The 16,651-nt window shown below is 38.9% G+C and overlaps 7 protein-coding genes across 7 annotated transcripts; 3 read left to right on the forward strand and 4 right to left on the reverse strand.

Annotated features, from left to right (window-relative positions):
- Positions 1–223: 223 nt before the first annotated feature.
- On the forward strand, positions 224–933 carry BDF20DRAFT_866298 (uncharacterized protein). Its single transcript, XM_053080838.1, has one exon. The coding sequence runs from the start codon at positions 365–367 to the stop codon at positions 728–730; it is 366 nt and encodes a 121-aa protein (XP_052937556.1). The 5' UTR covers positions 224–364; the 3' UTR covers positions 731–933.
- A 5,424-nt stretch (positions 934–6,357) lies between these two features.
- On the forward strand, positions 6,358–6,510 carry BDF20DRAFT_808204 (uncharacterized protein; the record flags this gene model as incomplete). The annotated part of the gene is made up of 1 exon (XM_053076561.1): positions 6,358–6,510. A coding segment is annotated over one exon (153 nt), but the record flags the coding sequence as incomplete, so codon positions are not given.
- A 479-nt stretch (positions 6,511–6,989) lies between these two features.
- BDF20DRAFT_866311 (uncharacterized protein) lies at positions 6,990–7,799 on the reverse strand (the record flags this gene model as incomplete). The annotated part of the gene is made up of 3 exons (XM_053080839.1): positions 7,756–7,799; positions 7,534–7,631; positions 6,990–7,382 (listed from the first exon to the last, which is right to left on the reverse strand). Coding segments are annotated over exons 2-3 (158 nt in total), but the record flags the coding sequence as incomplete, so codon positions are not given.
- Positions 7,606–10,614, reverse strand: BDF20DRAFT_866322 (uncharacterized protein). Its single transcript, XM_053080840.1, has 9 exons — positions 10,538–10,614; positions 10,361–10,442; positions 9,800–10,194; positions 9,655–9,718; positions 8,714–9,538; positions 8,459–8,612; positions 8,168–8,285; positions 7,756–8,070; positions 7,606–7,631 (listed from the first exon to the last, which is right to left on the reverse strand). Exons 1-8 carry the CDS (start codon positions 10,555–10,557, stop codon positions 7,872–7,874), a joined length of 1,857 nt encoding a protein of 618 aa, XP_052937559.1. The 5' UTR covers positions 10,558–10,614; the 3' UTR covers positions 7,606–7,631; positions 7,756–7,871.
- A 483-nt stretch (positions 10,615–11,097) lies between these two features.
- BDF20DRAFT_866372 (JAB1/Mov34/MPN/PAD-1 ubiquitin protease-domain-containing protein) lies at positions 11,098–13,013 on the reverse strand. The gene is made up of 5 exons (XM_053080841.1): positions 12,706–13,013; positions 12,477–12,623; positions 12,354–12,398; positions 12,139–12,267; positions 11,098–12,054 (listed from the first exon to the last, which is right to left on the reverse strand). The coding sequence occupies exons 1-5, from the start codon at positions 12,724–12,726 to the stop codon at positions 11,500–11,502; spliced, it is 897 nt and encodes a 298-aa protein (XP_052937560.1). The 5' UTR covers positions 12,727–13,013; the 3' UTR covers positions 11,098–11,499.
- A 48-nt stretch (positions 13,014–13,061) lies between these two features.
- BDF20DRAFT_465815 (alpha-N-methyltransferase NTM1) lies at positions 13,062–14,333 on the forward strand. The gene is made up of 2 exons (XM_053075516.1): positions 13,062–13,592; positions 13,718–14,333. Exons 1-2 carry the CDS (start codon positions 13,184–13,186, stop codon positions 13,948–13,950), a joined length of 642 nt encoding a protein of 213 aa, XP_052937561.1. The 5' UTR covers positions 13,062–13,183; the 3' UTR covers positions 13,951–14,333.
- BDF20DRAFT_817295 (P-loop containing nucleoside triphosphate hydrolase protein) lies at positions 14,287–15,009 on the reverse strand (the record flags this gene model as incomplete). Its single annotated transcript, XM_053077239.1, has 3 exons — positions 14,287–14,478; positions 14,557–14,747; positions 14,904–15,009. The coding sequence occupies 3 exons, from the start codon at positions 15,007–15,009 to the stop codon at positions 14,287–14,289; spliced, it is 489 nt and encodes a 162-aa protein (XP_052937562.1).
- Between the last annotated feature and the right edge of the window lie 1,642 nt (positions 15,010–16,651).

Below are 16,651 nucleotides of genomic sequence, written 5' to 3' on the forward strand. Positions count from 1 at the left end.
ATGACTTGATTCCGCAGAACAGCAAAAATCGGTTCTGTAGAGAAAGAGACAGTTTGTGCTTTACAGTAAACATCTGGAAATGGTAAAGCCATTGGGCGAATTGGACGGGGTTCACTGTAGGAATGGGCTAAGAAAAAGGGCGAATTGTTGGTTTTTGAGAGGCGGGATTTCATTTTTTGTATAAATTGGGGTAATCGCTTTTTCTATTTGAGATAAAGAACCCTTTTTTTTTTCCCCTCTTTCTCCTACTCCTCCCTCTCTTTCTTTCTTTCTTTTCTCCCCGCTTTCTTCCATCCTTTATTATCTATTCTGAATTTGCGCAGCACGATAGCTCTAAAGACACACAAAAGAAAGAGCCATTAAGATGACAAGACCTATTTCAATGACAGCAAGAGTAACCAAAAGGTCACCGTTATCTGGTTACAAAGAGAACAACACGCCAGCGATACCCAAAATGAAAGTCAAGCCGTACATTCTCCATAACAATCATTATAGCACTACTGCTGCAACGACCACCTCCACGTCACCTTTATCATCGGCATCCTCCTCTTATTCATCTTCATTCTCATCGTCATGCAACAGTAACAATAGTCATTTAATAGGTACCACGGCCATTCCGACGTCGAATCCTGCGCAACCACAGCAAAAACTATTTACACAAAGCTTCTGTTTTAAGCACAAGAGGTATTACAGTGTTAGTTGGTGTCCATCCTGTTCCTTTGACATTTAGCCCTTTTTAGCCCCCTTTTTTGAAAAAAACTTTCAAGGGCCCAACCTGTTGTACATATTTAACATTCATGAATTCATTCACATATATAAACTAGATACTCTTTTTGGGAGCCCTTTATTTTTGTAATCAGAATTGTTTGAAAAATTGATGGACCTGCCAAAAAATAAAAATTTTCTCTTTTTCCTTTTTTTAAACTCAACGGGTTTATATTCCAATGTTTCAATTTTACGAAAGTGGGGAAAAGCGGGGATGATAAATGATGGCTATGGAAGAAAAAGGCTTTTTTTTTTTATGAGTGGTGAAGCATTGTTACAGGTTAATGGGAAAAAAAAACAAAAGACCCCTAGGCTGTAACAGTGTAAAAAAGTTCAAATGTTTATTACAGAAAAGAGTCTCAGAGAGACAGAGAGAAAGAGCAAAAAGAAGGACAAGCATTCGCATTTGGTAATATCGTTTATCCGTTGCCGATAGGTAATAAATCTAACACAAAGCAAGTAAAAAAAATGGAGAACTTTTTCAAGAGGAGAGGTACCAGATAGACCCATTAGAGAGAGAGAGAGAAAAAAAAAGTCACAAAGTCACTCACCAGCATTTTCTGGTCCATCGGCAGCGAGCTCAGGTCTGGATACCTACTTTTGCATGTGGCAGACCCAGCTCACGGCTGTTTATATTTACAGTATACGGACGCGCCCCTCTTTTCTTTGGTGTTGAATTCATTCCATTTGTTGGGCAGCAGCACCTCATCCTATCCCAAGACATGTCCAGTCTAGTTTTCTGCTAGGAGCTTACCTGTCAGACTTTTCTTTTTTTTTTTTTTTTTACCTGAAAGTAGACATAGGTAGTACATTCTTTACAGCCAAATCATGATATTATCCATATAAAGAGCAAATCATGAGTGTGGTTGGAGGTAGAGGATCACTCTTGGCTCCTTCACCCACACACACCCACACACCCACACACCCTAGTTTATCGTATGACAATATGTCCATTTTTACTTTATCAACAGTCGTCTTGAATCCAATGAAAACGTCCATAGGATGGTTTTTTTTTTTTTGGCGCGCATGAAAATTCCACTCGGACGATGCCGAGAATGATATTTTCTTTATACATTTGCGCGTTGAAGTGGAGACCCATTTCTGTCACTTTTTGTCCATTCTCTTCCCTCTTTCTTGTACATTTATTATAGAGACGTCTTTTCGTCTTTGTGTATCAACATACATGAGATGACACTTTTTTTCCATAAAAGCAAAAACGCGTCATGATGGATAAAAAGACGCAAGATGGGCTGTACAACTGGTTTTCAAAGCTGAAGCGTACAATGATAAAGAGAAAGGGATCCACACTTTGACTTGCGCATCTTTGTAAGCATGCTCGCATTCACATCTTTTTCTGAGAAAAAAGAAAAAAAGAAAAAATCCACTTTTACAATGCCAAAAGTGTCGGCTTTTGATAGGGATGGGGTTTTGTTGTTCAGTATTTGGAAAAAAAAAGAAACAAGCGTTGACCTTGAATTTCAATCGCATATCGCGCTCAGAGATCGATTTCTAACGCAAAAGGATGGAGGGACGCTGTACTTTTTATGTAACGTTTATGCCAAATGCGGAAATGACCTTTTTTTTTTCTTTTTTTTTTTTTTTTTTTTTTTTGGTGCTATTCAAAGGTAATGCTTCTCTTCCATGCCAATGTCCGTATTGAACAAGTAGACGTGCTGGATTATAATTGAAAAAGCATGGATGAGAATGCTCATAACAGCTCATCAACGACTCATTCGATCTCATGTAGTCAGACCGAGGGGATGGAAGAAATAAAATATGGGGAACACCTATGACACTGTATGAAATCATATCTTTAAATTATCTAATCGAGATTCAACAATAAGGGAAATTGAGATTGTTTTAAAGCTACTTTCAAACTCGATTGCGCTGTTCAGGCACACAATTTTCTTGTTTCTTTTCCACACCCATTTCTCTTTCTTGTATTTTTCTTAAAAAAAAAAAAAAGGGTGCTCTTTCGTCTCTGCCGCCCCTTAACAGACATAATAGGAATCCTCAGTAGTTTTCTAGCAAGTTCTTCAAAGTTTAATGAGTGATGATTTTTCTCAGTCACAAACGAAATATTTTTTTTCTAAAAGATTCGATAAAGATCCATTCATTTCTTAAAACGGGGAGGAATAAAAAAGGTAAACCAAATCAGGCAACTCCAGCCAAGTGACACAAAACACAGGGGAAAGAATCTGGATTAATCTGTATGAGCTCTATTAAGAAGGAAATTTATTAGGTAATGTTGATTTCATCCTTCTTTGCCCATTTTTACCTATATGACATCAGATGTAGTCAATCCATATCGTGTTCATTTTCATGGAACGAATGGAGGGAGTGTGTGGCTAAAAACACCATGCCACTTTCACGGCCTTTTTTTTTTTTTCCGCAATAGTAATAATCTATATAAACCGCACATTTCTGCATACTTTTTCAGTTTTAGGATCCTGTATCAGTTTTAGGATCCTGTATTTCGGATATGGGAGTCGTTTCCGAATTGCTTTTACTTTTTTATATTACAAAAAGGCTATTTGACATAAGCTCAACAAATTCACGGTTGAGAACCAATCAATCGACTGATGGATTTCAAGAAAAAGAAGAAAATGTTGGATTTCCCCCTGAAAAAAAAAAAGGACATGCATCCCGTTGAAAGGGGAGGAAAAAAAAACAAAAAAAAAAAAACGCCATGGATCCCTCCATAAGAATGATTGGAGGATTTTTTTTATTTTATTACTTTTAGAAGAAAAAAAAAAAAAAACAAGCGTACGGTACCCTCCTCCTCACCTCCCCCCACCTCCCCCCAACTTTCTGCACCCCCCATTGTTTATTGCCTGTTCGTGTACAACCATGACCGAGAATGGGCTGTTCTCTTTGGGTTCAACAGCCATCATGTCCTTTTTCAAAGTGTTGAAAAAATGTCATTTTCCGGATTTAGAGAGAGAAATTCCCATTATTAAGATGAGAGAGAGAGTATGGTTTCCTTTCTTTTTCATCTTTCTTTCTTTCCTCACTCTTTGAAATTTCGACGTTTTGGCCCGTTGTTTGCTTTGGTAAAGGTTCCGTGGAGAAGACATCATGAACACAAATTAAGAAAAAGGAAACGATCCAAATCGAGCAACCATGTTTACCAAGAAGAGTGATAGAAGGCAATAGAACGATTCATTTTCTGGTCCACCGTGCTGCGTAAGAAATACCCGAGTGTGATAGATAGGACTCTAAGTTTGTCATTGCGTCCAAAACAGTGCTTCTCGACCAAGATACTAGGCACACATAGACATCCCATCCTGCCCTGAAATGAACATTGTTGTCAAGTAAACCGCATTCAAATTAGAAAACAAAAAAAAAAAAAAGAAAAAAACTAAGAGAGTGGGTATCACATGTAAACCGCACGCGTACAATCACGGTTTTTGTTAGCCCTCATGCTTTTGACAGCTTTTTTTTTTTCGCAACTCGATGTCTGTTTGCTCCATTCTTCCACAAGTCAATACAACGATGAAGGGAAAAAAAAAAAAAGGTTTGTATCGCCACACCCCTTTTATTTTACTATTATCTTAATGACGTTGTACCTTGTCTATTTACACACATCTATACACGTGTATATACAATAGTGACATAGATTCTGACAGCAGCTTTATCATTGAACGCAAAAGAAAACAGTCAGACAACTCTCCAACTTTTTTTTCTTTCCAGCTGATGTACCATGGCCGATACTTTTAACCGTACGGAAAGAAGAAAAAAAAATAGGTCCCCTCCCCCCAATAGGAATACTTGAATTAGAGTTTCATCGACAAGCATGTTGTTAATAACACACGCTTATGATAACAACATGCAAAAAAAGAAAAAAAAAACATTCAGCGACAGAGAGAGAGAGTGAAAAGAGGAAAAAAGCAAAGTTTGATCTTTAATGATCTTTATTGTTCTGAATTGTTCTTTTCCTTAAAGGCCAAAATAAGAGATCGTCCGGCAAACTGTCTTACAGTGTCGTGGATAGGTTTTTTTTTTTTTTTTTTTTTTTTTTTTGCTTTCTTGCACGTTTTCCTTTCAGTAGAAAGCATGGTTATTTGATTTAAATTGCTCTATATGACTTTTTTTTTTCCTACATTTTACGTCAAGAAACATAAGCTCCTCTCATTTCTCCTTGAAATTTAGTATAAAGTCAGGAACGAGTCATCATACATTGGGTTTATGTATGTCCAGCAAGGATTTAGGGTGGCAGAAAGAACAAACCTATACCGGCAAACCGTAGTCAATGTAACAAACATTTTATCTCTATTACCAAACTTTAGTCACTCATCCACCCCCTTCATTTATTTATATTACTCAGTACGGAAAAGGTGGAAAAAAAAAAAAAACCAAAAAAAAAAAACGAACATCAAGGAGGTGGGTTCAGTTTGGAAATTGAGATCTTTGTACGACATGAATGTCGTTGTCATCCTGCTTCTAGAGTGAATAAGAGACAGAATAGCAATCAAGCCCTTTTGTGTATAAATAAGGTATATGCCACACACGCACACACACACACACACACACACGATATATATATATATTTATGTGTGGATGTGCATTATACACACACACACGTAAAAATAATATAAAAGGGAATCCTTTTTGTTGATCCCTGTTCCTTTTCTCTAACTTTATCTCTTTTTTTTTTTTTTTTTTTTTCCTTTTCAACCCTTTTTACCTATTCATTACTGTCAGTGACTTTTTTATATCATGTTTGATCCAAACTATCTTTATATCCATCAGATGAACCATGCGTTGTTTAACGATGCTCCTCTTTATGACACTCATCCTCTTGGATCGTCGTCTTCTTCCCAAAGCCAATTCTTACAAACAACAACAACCGACACTATCGCTTTCGAAACATCCTGTCCTGTCTGGTGTTCAAGGCAACAGCCTTCCTCGTTCGTTATGCCTACAACGACAACCACTACTGCTACGACGACTACAATGCCCACCACGACCTCGACAACAACGACAACAGCGATAGAGCCATCCGTCTTTCCCGTGTTTCCTTCCTTTGAGCTACCATTACAATCTCTTCAGCAACAGCACCCACAAGAGCAACAGCATCCAGAGCAATTTTTACTCTTCCAAAGCTACTTTCCTATGCTTGAGAATGAATCCCTCTTTTCCATGAAACAAGGCAAAACAGCCGCCACTTACGCTTTAGACGCATCGTCCTATGGTAGTTATGAAGCCATGACCACCCACAGTACCTTTTCAAATGACACCACACCCTCTCTCATGTCCAATCCCAATTTTTCACCGGTAGCCAGTAGCACCAGTTGCAGTAGCAGTACTTCTACATCTCCTTCCTGTTCTGATTTGACTTATTGGCCAACACTTCACAACAACAACAACAACAACACTTGCCATAGCATCCCAACCATGGCGACCGTCCCTACAATGACGTTGACTTCCTTTTCGCCCATCACTCCAGCCTCTTTAGACAACTTGGAAATCCCGTCAAAAGACAAAGGCGCCTGTTGTGAGGACAAGATCAAGAACGAAAAGAAACAACCCATCCTTCAGACCCTTCCGCCGAAAAAACCTGTTCCCCCTCCTCAGCAACAGCCACGGAAGCGATCTTATGTATGCTCTATTTGCTCATTTGCGTTTGTTCGCAAACATGATCTCCAACGCCATTCGCGTGTTCATACCGGTGTCAAACCCTACTCCTGTCCTAGCTGCCAGAAAGCCTTTGCTCGCACCGATGCTTTAAAAAGACATTTACGATTAGAAATTGCGTGTCGAATGGATCCTATTGTTCAACGCTTGAAGCAAACCGGTGTTCGACGTTATCGCAACTTGTAGAAAAAACAAAAGCCTCATCTTACAACCGCGGCCCCATTTTGACACGTTCTATACCATATGATTTTGTACATAATAATCCATATACCATTTCTTTTTTTCCCTTTATACAACCCCCCGTATCATCCTTTTTCTTTTTCTTCTTTACATCCCAAAAAAAAAAAAAAAAAAAAAAAAAAAATCAAGAGGAAGGGCTTGCCCTTACATCCATTACATAGTATTTACTCAAACAATTGGCATATGTATATACAACCACACATTCTCTGTCTCTCTTTCTGCCTCAGCCCCACTCCTCTTTTTTTCCAGCGTAACAAAGCTCTCCCTTCAATTATGCGTTTGACATTTCATAATGATAACGATGATGATAGTGATTTATTATTGACATTTTTCCTTTCTTTTTTTTTTTTTTTTTTATCTGAAAAAAAACCGTCTTTTGCAATTGATTCATTTTTTCTACCCAATATGCACCTTTTTTATGTTATTTTGCACAATTATGGTAAAATTCTCGTTTACAATTTCTGCATCCTATTTTTTTTTTTATTATTTTTTTTCTAGCATATTTTACAAATGCACATTTTGATGAATTCTCTATTAGAACAATAAAAAATTGTGGAGCAATGTCACTTTTCTTGTCCGACTTTGAGATTTTCCTGGGTGATACTTTTTCAGTAAAAGGAAACTGTCTTTTAGTCGATTTTTCTATTCTTAGTCAGTAAACATCAGTGGCATCACAGTAACGTCAATGCTTCCATAAGGTTCTCGTTGATAAACCCGAATTCTGCTTTTTGAGGCTAGTCCTATTTATGAATTTTTGATCCAAAGGCAGAAAAAATGAGAGCGATTGTTGTACCGATACAACAGAATGAAAGTAGCGTGTCAGATTTATCAGGCCATGTATGTTGTATCACGGTAACCGTCACTCAAAAAAGGAATACCCGCCTACTTTACCAAGAAGATGATAGAAGGTAGAAGCAACTTGCGATCTGGGCTTATCTTGAAATAATTCTTCTGTAGTCATCACTCGAGTAGATACACAACTTAATTGCCTACATTTTGGGAACACCAGAAAGAGGGGAAACGGGGGAATCAGAAAAGGAGAGGGTCATTGTTCGTTCATGGCCACACACACACACACACACACACACACATCGCCCAATACCAGGCTTTTACCTGAACAGATCGCTCAATGAGTGATGAGAGCACTCTTCCTCCTCCTCCTCCTCCTCCTCCACTACTACTTTGGATGCAGCACCTTCATCATTCAGATCTAAGTTAGCGCAAAAATGTCAAGTAACGTGACGTAAACAAAAGGGCACCCTCATCTGTGCGCAAACAGTGTATGCTCCTCGTATCTTACCAAAATGAGGACGCTGATCCTCCTCCCCCGTCTCATCATAGTTGTTTATATCGTCGTTCCCCATGATATCATCATTATCATCAAAAGGTATATCAAATTGCTGCTGCCAGTAGAGTCGATCCCTTTCTCTAAAAAAAAAAAAAAAAAAGCACACTCTTTTTTGGTTCGTCTTTCTCTGTCTCTTACCCCTTAAAAAAAAAGAATCTTTATCCTCTGATGACGCACCTCTGATCTAATTCAATAGCATTCTCTTCTCCAACGACCCCTCCTCCTTCCGATCCAACTCCAGCTCCTCCTTGTTCCAAAAGCTCCAAATGATGCTGCGCATCTGGCGTATGTATATCTATAGGTTATGGATCCGTCATCATCGAGGGCAGGGGAGGTGAGGACAGGATATACAATGAATGAAAAAGAAGGATGTCCGCCCACATCATGGCCATTGAGTATGAGTAAAGCCTTTCCCTCAAACTATTACCCCCCCCCTTCTCGCTTTGTGCTTTTTTCGTTTCACTTTACCGGATTGGGATCCCATGGATAAAGGACCACTCGTATTGTTACTACTCGAGTGGTTGTAAAGAGGATTATGTTGCGAAAATTGAGAGGACGATCGATCCCTACGATGATCGAAACGTCGCGCAACTTCTGCAGCTCGACCCAATTCTGCGCCAAACTGTATAGAGAGAGTATACATAGACGGAACAAAACAAGTGATGCTGTAAGTGAGTTCCATTTCCTCCTTTCTACACCGAGGGTATCTTGTTGGAAGGTTACCTGTTGGTTTGAGAACCTTCTATTCCGTCTGGAAAATAGTAATGAAAACTCATGGACGGCGACTCCAACTGCTGGAGCAGCAGCAGCTCTCGGTAGCCTTCTTTGTCCTTGTCTTTCTCTTCGGATAGCAATGAATGGATCATCGCATGTGCCTATCGATGGCCAAAACGTACTCATGGGATGAACCAATAACTGTCTTTTTTGTTCCATCCTCCATCTTTCAGGAAGAACAGGATGCGTCAAGCGTGTAGAAGAAGCTGCCATCCTACTGACAGTCGTAGTGGAAGCACCAGGCACCACCACCGTATTTTCAGCTGCACCACCACCAGCAGCCGTAGGGACAGTGATGGACGATACGTCTTCCAAAAATGGTACAATCATTGTATCTTCTTCCCTTTCCATCATCATTCTTCTTACCAAACGAGGACGTCGACGTACAGGAGGCACCGGCGAAGGTACAATCCTAGGGGTAGCATCGTTGTCATCATACATGTCCTGTGACGACGCAAAAAGAGAGCCCTCACTACGGCTTCTCCCGGCCTCCAGTGGTAGGATGGCTGAATATTGGTCCGTAGAAATCGAGCGGTGATCATCCTCTTCTTCAGGAATAAGCGACGGTAGCTCAAATACCCCTTCCGCACCCGCACCCGCACCACTACCACCACTGGCACTGTGTCGTCCTGGTGGTGTTGACAGTGTGGACCCCGAAGAGGGAGTCGTCGCAAAAGCGTTGCCAGCGCCAGCAGCACTTTGGAAGACAGAAGATGAAGAGCACCGATGGCTGATAACGTCATCACTGGCTTGAAGAGCACCCCTCTGCCGTTCCTAATAACAACAACCATGATACAGAGAATCGTTTCCAACGACCATGAGTAAAGTAAGATAGTGTAAGGTTGACGTGTTACCTATAGAAAGTACTCAAAGGAACAAACTATTTTTACCTCGCCATGCACTTCCGACGTATACCGTTGTAGAGCCTCCGTCATATCATTCACGTCCACATCACTGTCCATTACGTTAGACGGATGAGAAAAGCACGACCCGTATGTTTCAAAAAAGCCATGATCAACCGAACAGTAAACTTACAAATCATCTCCATAGTCCATGATATCTGCAAAGATGTTCAATTCTTCTTCTCCTTCTTCTTCTTCTGGATGTTCTGGGACGGGAATATCACCCACCCCATGGGCTCGATCATGGTCATCGTGTCTATCTCTGGCACCTTGTCCCGCAGCCACATGCATGCTGTCCAACCTGGGCAAGAGTGAACCGCTGTGAACAGTAGACGCCGTCGGTGAGAAATGACGTTGAAACGGATGGGGTTGGAAAAAGACATCATTCAAAGCGGAACGGCTACCACCCGTAGGGTCAGCCAATGGAAGTGTGCTGGCACTTGTCAACTGAAGAATAGAACAAATACTTTCTTCCAGTTCGATCAGATCAAAATCTCTCTGATCGGGACGGAATTGCTTATCATCAAACTAACAAAAACATACCAAAGAGTTTTTTATTGGTTAACCTAACGCTTCCTCACGGTGTCTTCCTCTCTTTCTTTTTGGCGGGTCTTTTTGCCAAAGTGTACAGGTACTTTACAAATCACCTTTGAAACAATAATAAAGAAAAAAACCCCAAAAAACAGACACTTACCAGATAAGAAAAAGCAGGTGCAATGGTAGAGGATGTATATTCCAACAAGTGGTCGTTGTCCACTAATGTAATGGTATTGATACTGATGGTGAACGATCAACCCATGACAATGAAAGGAACCGGTTAAAGCAAGCAAATTCAACAACACAATCAACATCACCCCTTTTATTTTCTTACTTGGCAAAAGGCTTTTTCATATCTACTCCATCCCTCCTGTCACTTTTTGTTAAAACAAGCTTCAACTTGTTGCTTAATGTCAGCGAGTCCTCTGTCAAGTTTTAGAGAAAATGAGGTTAAGCACCCAACATAGGATCCACTGATACGACCATGACTTTTGTTTTCTTTACCGTATAAATATTGGGATTGATGCCTCATGATATTAGAAACCCCATAAAGCAATTTTGCCTTTGTTCCCAGCAGCATTGTCTGATCTTGCTGCTGTCCATCAGTGTCGTCTTTACAAAGTAATTCACTATAGGGTGACAAGGGCAAAAGTAGTATCGTGTCTATGACTGCTTTTAAGCACTCTCTCCTTTCTTTCAATAGGGTATTATTCTTTTACCATAATTTAGGGATATCATACGCCAATATATGATTGTATTTGACTTTTTTTCTTAACCGGTAGTTGGCATTTAAGCCAACAGTAGCGGCATGCCTTTTATGTTTGTGAAAATAAGAGTCATCCGTTAGGATAGAATGGGCCATATTTACATAGGCAGAGTGCGTGCTTATATGTACCATGCCATCGAAAGGTATTTATTATTATAGATACTAATGTTATCCATGTCTCTATTGGTATCAGTAGTGGTAGGTGCAGGTACCATTCTTTTTACAGATGTATATATAATCTACTACAAAAAGGGGAGGGGGGAAGAAAAGAATAAATAACGAAAAGAAGAAGGACAATCTAATCTAATACTACTAAGTAGTCATCCAGTTTCGATTTAGGTTTTTGCGCGCGATGCTGGGTGCCAGTGCTATTATCATTATCAATGTTGTCATGACTGTTGTTAATGATAGGACTACTACCGCTCCTACTACTGTCACTGAGATAATGGCTGCTCATCTTATTGGCTGAAGGCCAGGAAAAGGAGGATGGTGATGATGATGATAGCAGTTGTTGCTTCAAAGCTTTCTGTTCATTGATCTAAAAAAGACCCAATGAATGAGTAAAACACATGTCTATGAAAAGAAGTGGGAAGAGAGAGTCTTGCCTGTTTATCTAAATCCATAGCTTTTAAATCCAATACGTGGGTCGCTGGTAAGATGATGTTATCCACTAAGCTTGTCACCAACTGACCATATACACTCGCATTATACAATTCTGTCATCTTGTCAGGCACCGATTTTATACTGCCAGATACTGGTTGGATTGATCGCGGTGATTGACCAATATCACTGTCACTTTTCCGCTTATTTCTCAAACTATACTCAATACTTTGGTTGGACACGTAAAATTCTTTTTTATATTCATCGTACATATGCTCCGGAAGGCTCAGGAAGAGTTCTCTAGCGCTGTTCGCCCTATCATCATGAGCACGCCCTTGCATGACTTTCGTTTTTGACGTTGCTGTCCCTGTTGCTTTTGCAAGCACTGTCGACGGTTGTATTACCAAGTGTATATTCTTCTTTTTGGGTGTGTTTGTATATTGATCCATCTCTGATTGAAAGCATGTGATCTGAACCTTTTCAGTCTGTAAAGAATCCAAAATTTACAGAAGTATCATTCGTTAAAGTCATCCTATTTCTCCTAAACCGTTTGTTGTTTATCTACTTACATTATCCGTATTATTATCAAAGCAGGACACGATAATACCAAAAAATCTTTCATCCATCATTTGTTGTGTTAATTGTGTTTTCAAATCAACATGGGAAGGAAATACAGTTATATGTGGATGACTATGATACTATGATATTGTTTTTGAGTCAAACAATGGTGCAAAATTAAAAAAAAAACCAAAAAACGACCCTTCTCAGGTCACTACATTTTTACCCAACCAACCACCATCATGGGTGTTCCTGTTTTCTTGGAAAATTCCTATTGTTAGCAAAATAAATATCGTTACAGTTTGTAATATAGAAAATCGTCAAAAATGGGGTTGTCTCCTTCCTTTACCTCAGCTTGAAGTGCAGCCAAGTGTAGACTTTCAGCTGCTATTTCCACTCGGTCTTTACGCTTATCTGATCGGGTCAAAATCGAGATATGCCTCACCTGTGCAACTGTTCTTGTTCCTTCGATATATGGATTGGTATTTGGTACTGTCTAGAAGGGTACATCCATAAATATTTTGTTTGACCTGGAGGCTGCACTATCTACAGACTGTTGCAACGTGAATCTGACATACCTCCCAATAGCCAATCAGCATACCAATGATCTCTTCCTACATCAAAGGAATGTCAACATATTGTCTTAGCCAACAGGCTAAAAAGGCATTCAACCTTACATTTTCGGTAGAGTAGGCATGCGATAGTATTAGATGATATATATCTGCAGGAAGGACAACTTTGTCGAGCATAACAAATGTATTGAGTGCAAGGTTTATCAAAGAAAAAAAGAGACAGAGGCAAGAAATACGCATTATTTTTCATTCCCAATAAGGAATTCTAGATAGAAACACCCAAATCGTTTCTACACTTTTTTTTTTTTTTTTTCAAGACTAGATCTTTTTTGCTTCAAACAGTGATCATCTCCAGATCAAATAACAATTAAAAAAATGTCAACTGTAATGCTTCAATGTTGAATCAAATACTATCTAACTGTTCACGAACCTGATCAACTTACCCGTGTCTCCATCACTTTAGAAAGAAGAACAAGAGCAGCTTATGCAAAAACCAGAATGGTACACTAAAGCACAAGATTACTGGAACGGCGTTACAGCTTCCGTCGATGGCATGTTGGGCGGTTTCTCTGTCCTTGATCCTATTGACGTCAAAGGCTCGTTGAGCTTTGTGAAAGAGTTCAACCACTTGGCAGGAGGTTATGCTTGCGATTGCGGAGCAGGTATTGGTCGCGTTACCAAAAATTTCTTATTGAAAGTGCCTTTCGCCAAAGTAGATGTGGTTGAACAAGCACCTAGTTTTGTTGAGCAGGCCAAAGCAGATTATTTGAAAAGAGAGATAGATGAAGGTAAAATTGGAAATCTGTATTGTCAAGGCTTGCAAGATTTTGTACCTGAGGAAGGCAGATATGATTTGATCTGGTGTCAATGGGTGCTGGGCCATTTGACAGACGGTAATAATAAGACGTTCTTTTTTTTAAAAAAAAAGGCTGCCATTGCCTGAGAGTGCTTTTTTTGATCTGATTTGCTTTTACGGAAATAGACCACTTTGTTGATTTCTTCAAACGATGTATAAAAGGTTTGAAGCCCAATGGTTTGATTGGCGTCAAAGAGAATAATGCATCAATAGAACAAGGTGTTTTCGATGAGGAAGACAGTAGTATTACGCGTCCTAATTCTGAACTAAAAGAACTATTTAAAAAGGCCGGCTTAACGTGCATCAAGGAAGAATTACAAAAAGATTTTCCTCAGGGCTTATTCCCGGTTCGAATGTATCTATTAAAACCTTCCTCAACATCGTCATTATCATGAATAAGAAATACGTAGTAGAATAAATCGCTTGTATATGTATATAGATATATCGGTGCATAATTTAATAGTCAAAATTATCTAGTGCTGTTCATCAATTGTTCTCAATATCCACTGTAGTTGTTGAACTTCTCTCACTCAGTTCACTGGTTGAGTTCAATGTAGGAGACGAAGGATGTTGTCTTGACAGTGTTAATGTATTACTAGCCACACGTTCTGCTTGCTTTGGATCGTGAGATATCCATAAACAAGTTTTCGGTTTCAATGCTTTTTCAACTAACTCTACGGATTCAGGGTCTAATGCTGAAGTAGGTTCTGTTATAAGAGATAGATGAAAAATTAGGAGTTCGTCCTTAATTGCCTATTTAAGAATGTTACTTCGTTTCGTATTTTACCATCTAATAATAAAATATCTGGGTTAAGAGCAATGGCTATAGCTAAAGCACAACGCTGCATTTCGCCACCCGAGAGATTGCTCCACTTTTCGTGGAAATGGCTCTCACTTAAGTTAAATTGACAGCCGATTTCAACCTGAATTAGTTTGAATCAGTCAGTACAAGTCAGTTCATTTTTCTCTGTTACCAAAAAATCTTTCTACCGCTCCTTTACCGGATCGTCTGTATTTTTGTTCTTCTGACTGGCGTATTTCTTCACCATTTTGAAAAAGTCTAAAGGAGTTCCTGGGTGGACAGCAGGCCTTTGCGGAACATACATGACTCTGGAACGCCAAATAGGAACTGTGTAATCATTCACGTCTTTATCAAATAATGTGCAATGTCCCTTCTGATAGGGTATAAGTTCTGCAATACATTTCAACAAAGTGGTTTTACTACATTTATAAAGAATCCAAACAGAAATTCGTCAAGATTATTGGACGGTCATGCCTTTACTGTTCAGCTGCATCTATCGGTTAAGTGCTTGTACGTATTCACTTTACCCACATCCACTTGGACCACGTAAAATCAATGTTTCTCCTTCTTCTAAATCGAACGATATATCTTTGAATAACCATTTACCTTCAGGTAATTTCATGGAAAGATCTTTTACACTGAAGATAGGCATATTAGAATATATGTACAATTAATCTGAAAAATTAGAAAAAAGCCAAAGGGGGAGAGAGAGAGCAGAAAGATGAGACGCAAAGTGAAAGGAAAAAATCGGTGCATAAACAACTGACAGAGATTTTGAGTCTCCGACTTAGAGGAATGGCCAGTTCAACGTCAAAAATTAGCGCAGTGATAGGATTAGCTTGCTTGTATGCAATAAACGATATAATGATACATATACATGACTTTGGTAAAGATAAGCACAGCAGTCTATTTTACCACAATTTACAAAAATGCGCTCTTTTAACTTTATCAGTATGCTATGAACCATTTTATTGATCGTAAGCCGCTCAACAGGATGACTAATGTTCAGCAAAAGCTGTTTGATGGCAGAATGTCTTACTACAAGAGTACGACGCTGTTGGAGAAATTAGTAAGATTCCAAAACTTCATAGAATCAAGAGACAGAGGAACAATAACATTTGTGATTTTAGCTACAACTAGATTGGCTATCAATATTGCAGCATGGGGTGCTGCGTTCTAGACATTCGTCTGTCAGACGAGAAACTCCTTTGCGTACCAAATGCTTAGATGGGGGCTATGAATCCTGAATAGTATGAAATTTTGTACAGTTATTACAAATGTGACTATATCTGAACATGATGTTACCAAAGTCAAATTTGGCTAGGCTTCTTGGTGTTGCAATTATTGTCCAAGATAAAAAAAGCCGTGCATAAGCCTTATTACTCTGGATAAACTCAAATGATTTTGCAAGATACAATCCTATGAAGCTGTCACAGCTCGATAAGCAAAGTCAATTGCATCTATTGCTGCTCAGAACTTCTTCTGTCTTTTAGTTATTTGCCTAAGCTGCAAAACACATGACCTGTCTTATCAACACAATAAATTTGGCAGAAATAGGACGAAGAGGAAAACTGCACGAACATTCTATTGATAGTATAAGAGAAATGAAAGAAATGCCGTTTGTACACATCAAATAATGTCCACAAGAAACTTCCGGTATCTGTGAGCTTTAGTGCTTATTGAGTAATGACTGAAAGCCCGTGCACGATGGAATACAGAGACTTGTTTTATAGAGCAACAGCAATTATAGGTAATCCTGGGTGGGAAAGAGCATTGAAAACAGTATGAAATTCATGAACTGTCTGTTATTGACTACTTCCTATTTTTACTCTAGTTGATAGCTTACATTAGTTAAATTAATTGCTTCAATATGAACTCTTTCCTAAACTGCTGCAGTTTACTGCAATTACAATAAGTCATTTTTACAAAAGCTACATTTTATGGTTGTTTAACATCCAGGAGCTTACATTCCATAAATCAGTAGCAATTCATCAAAGTTTCTTCGAGCTAATAAAGAAATTTGAAGTCATTAAATGGAACCATTACTTTTGTTAGCAATATCTCTGGTAAATCAATCTAACAACTAAGTAGGTTTCTGGTGAAGGTAGAAGCAAGCGGACACGAGCACTTTTTTGTGTATCATCTCGCTACTGCAATTAGTTGACTAAATCGTTCATAAACAAATATCAAATTTGTATGCTCATTGATTTGATAATTCATATTATTAATACTGCTACTATGGTAGAAAGAAGGTGATAGTGGCGAAATAGCTCAATATGATGGTCTTTAAAGCC

Source organism: Mycotypha africana (assembly GCF_025528875.1).
Source record: "Mycotypha africana strain NRRL 2978 chromosome Unknown BDF20scaffold_4, whole genome shotgun sequence".
In the NCBI taxonomy this organism is placed as follows: Eukaryota; Fungi; Mucoromycota; class Mucoromycetes; order Mucorales; family Mycotyphaceae; genus Mycotypha; species Mycotypha africana.

What these genes read in the sequence shown, in the direction of transcription:
- BDF20DRAFT_866298 (XM_053080838.1), top strand. Translation starts at nt 365, where the DNA reads ATGACAAGACCTATTTCAATGACAGCAAGAGTAACCAAAAGGTCACCG.
- BDF20DRAFT_866322 (XM_053080840.1), bottom strand. Translation starts at nt 10,557, where the DNA reads ATGAAAAAGCCTTTTGCCAA. An exon ending in CGTCGGAAGTGCATGGCGAG is followed by an intron (nt 9,539 to 9,654) that starts GTAAAAATAGTT and finishes TGTTGTTATTAG; the next exon opens with GAACGGCAGAGGGGTGCTCT. An exon ending in GAAGGTTCTCAAACCAACAG is followed by an intron (nt 8,613 to 8,713) that starts GTAACCTTCCAA and finishes CTCTCTATACAG; the next exon opens with TTTGGCGCAGAATTGGGTCG.
- BDF20DRAFT_866372 (XM_053080841.1), bottom strand. Translation starts at nt 12,726, where the DNA reads ATGCTGATTGGCTATTGGGAG. An exon ending in TGCTGATTGGCTATTGGGAG is followed by an intron (nt 12,624 to 12,705) that starts GTATGTCAGATT and finishes GTACCCTTCTAG; the next exon opens with ACAGTACCAAATACCAATCC. An exon ending in TTGATAATAATACGGATAAT is followed by an intron (nt 12,055 to 12,138) that starts GTAAGTAGATAA and finishes GATTCTTTACAG; the next exon opens with ACTGAAAAGGTTCAGATCAC.
- BDF20DRAFT_465815 (XM_053075516.1), top strand. Translation starts at nt 13,184, where the DNA reads ATGCAAAAACCAGAATGGTACACTAAAGCACAAGATTACTGGAACGGC. An exon ending in GCTGGGCCATTTGACAGACG is followed by an intron (nt 13,593 to 13,717) that starts GTAATAATAAGA and finishes GATGTATAAAAG; the next exon opens with GTTTGAAGCCCAATGGTTTG.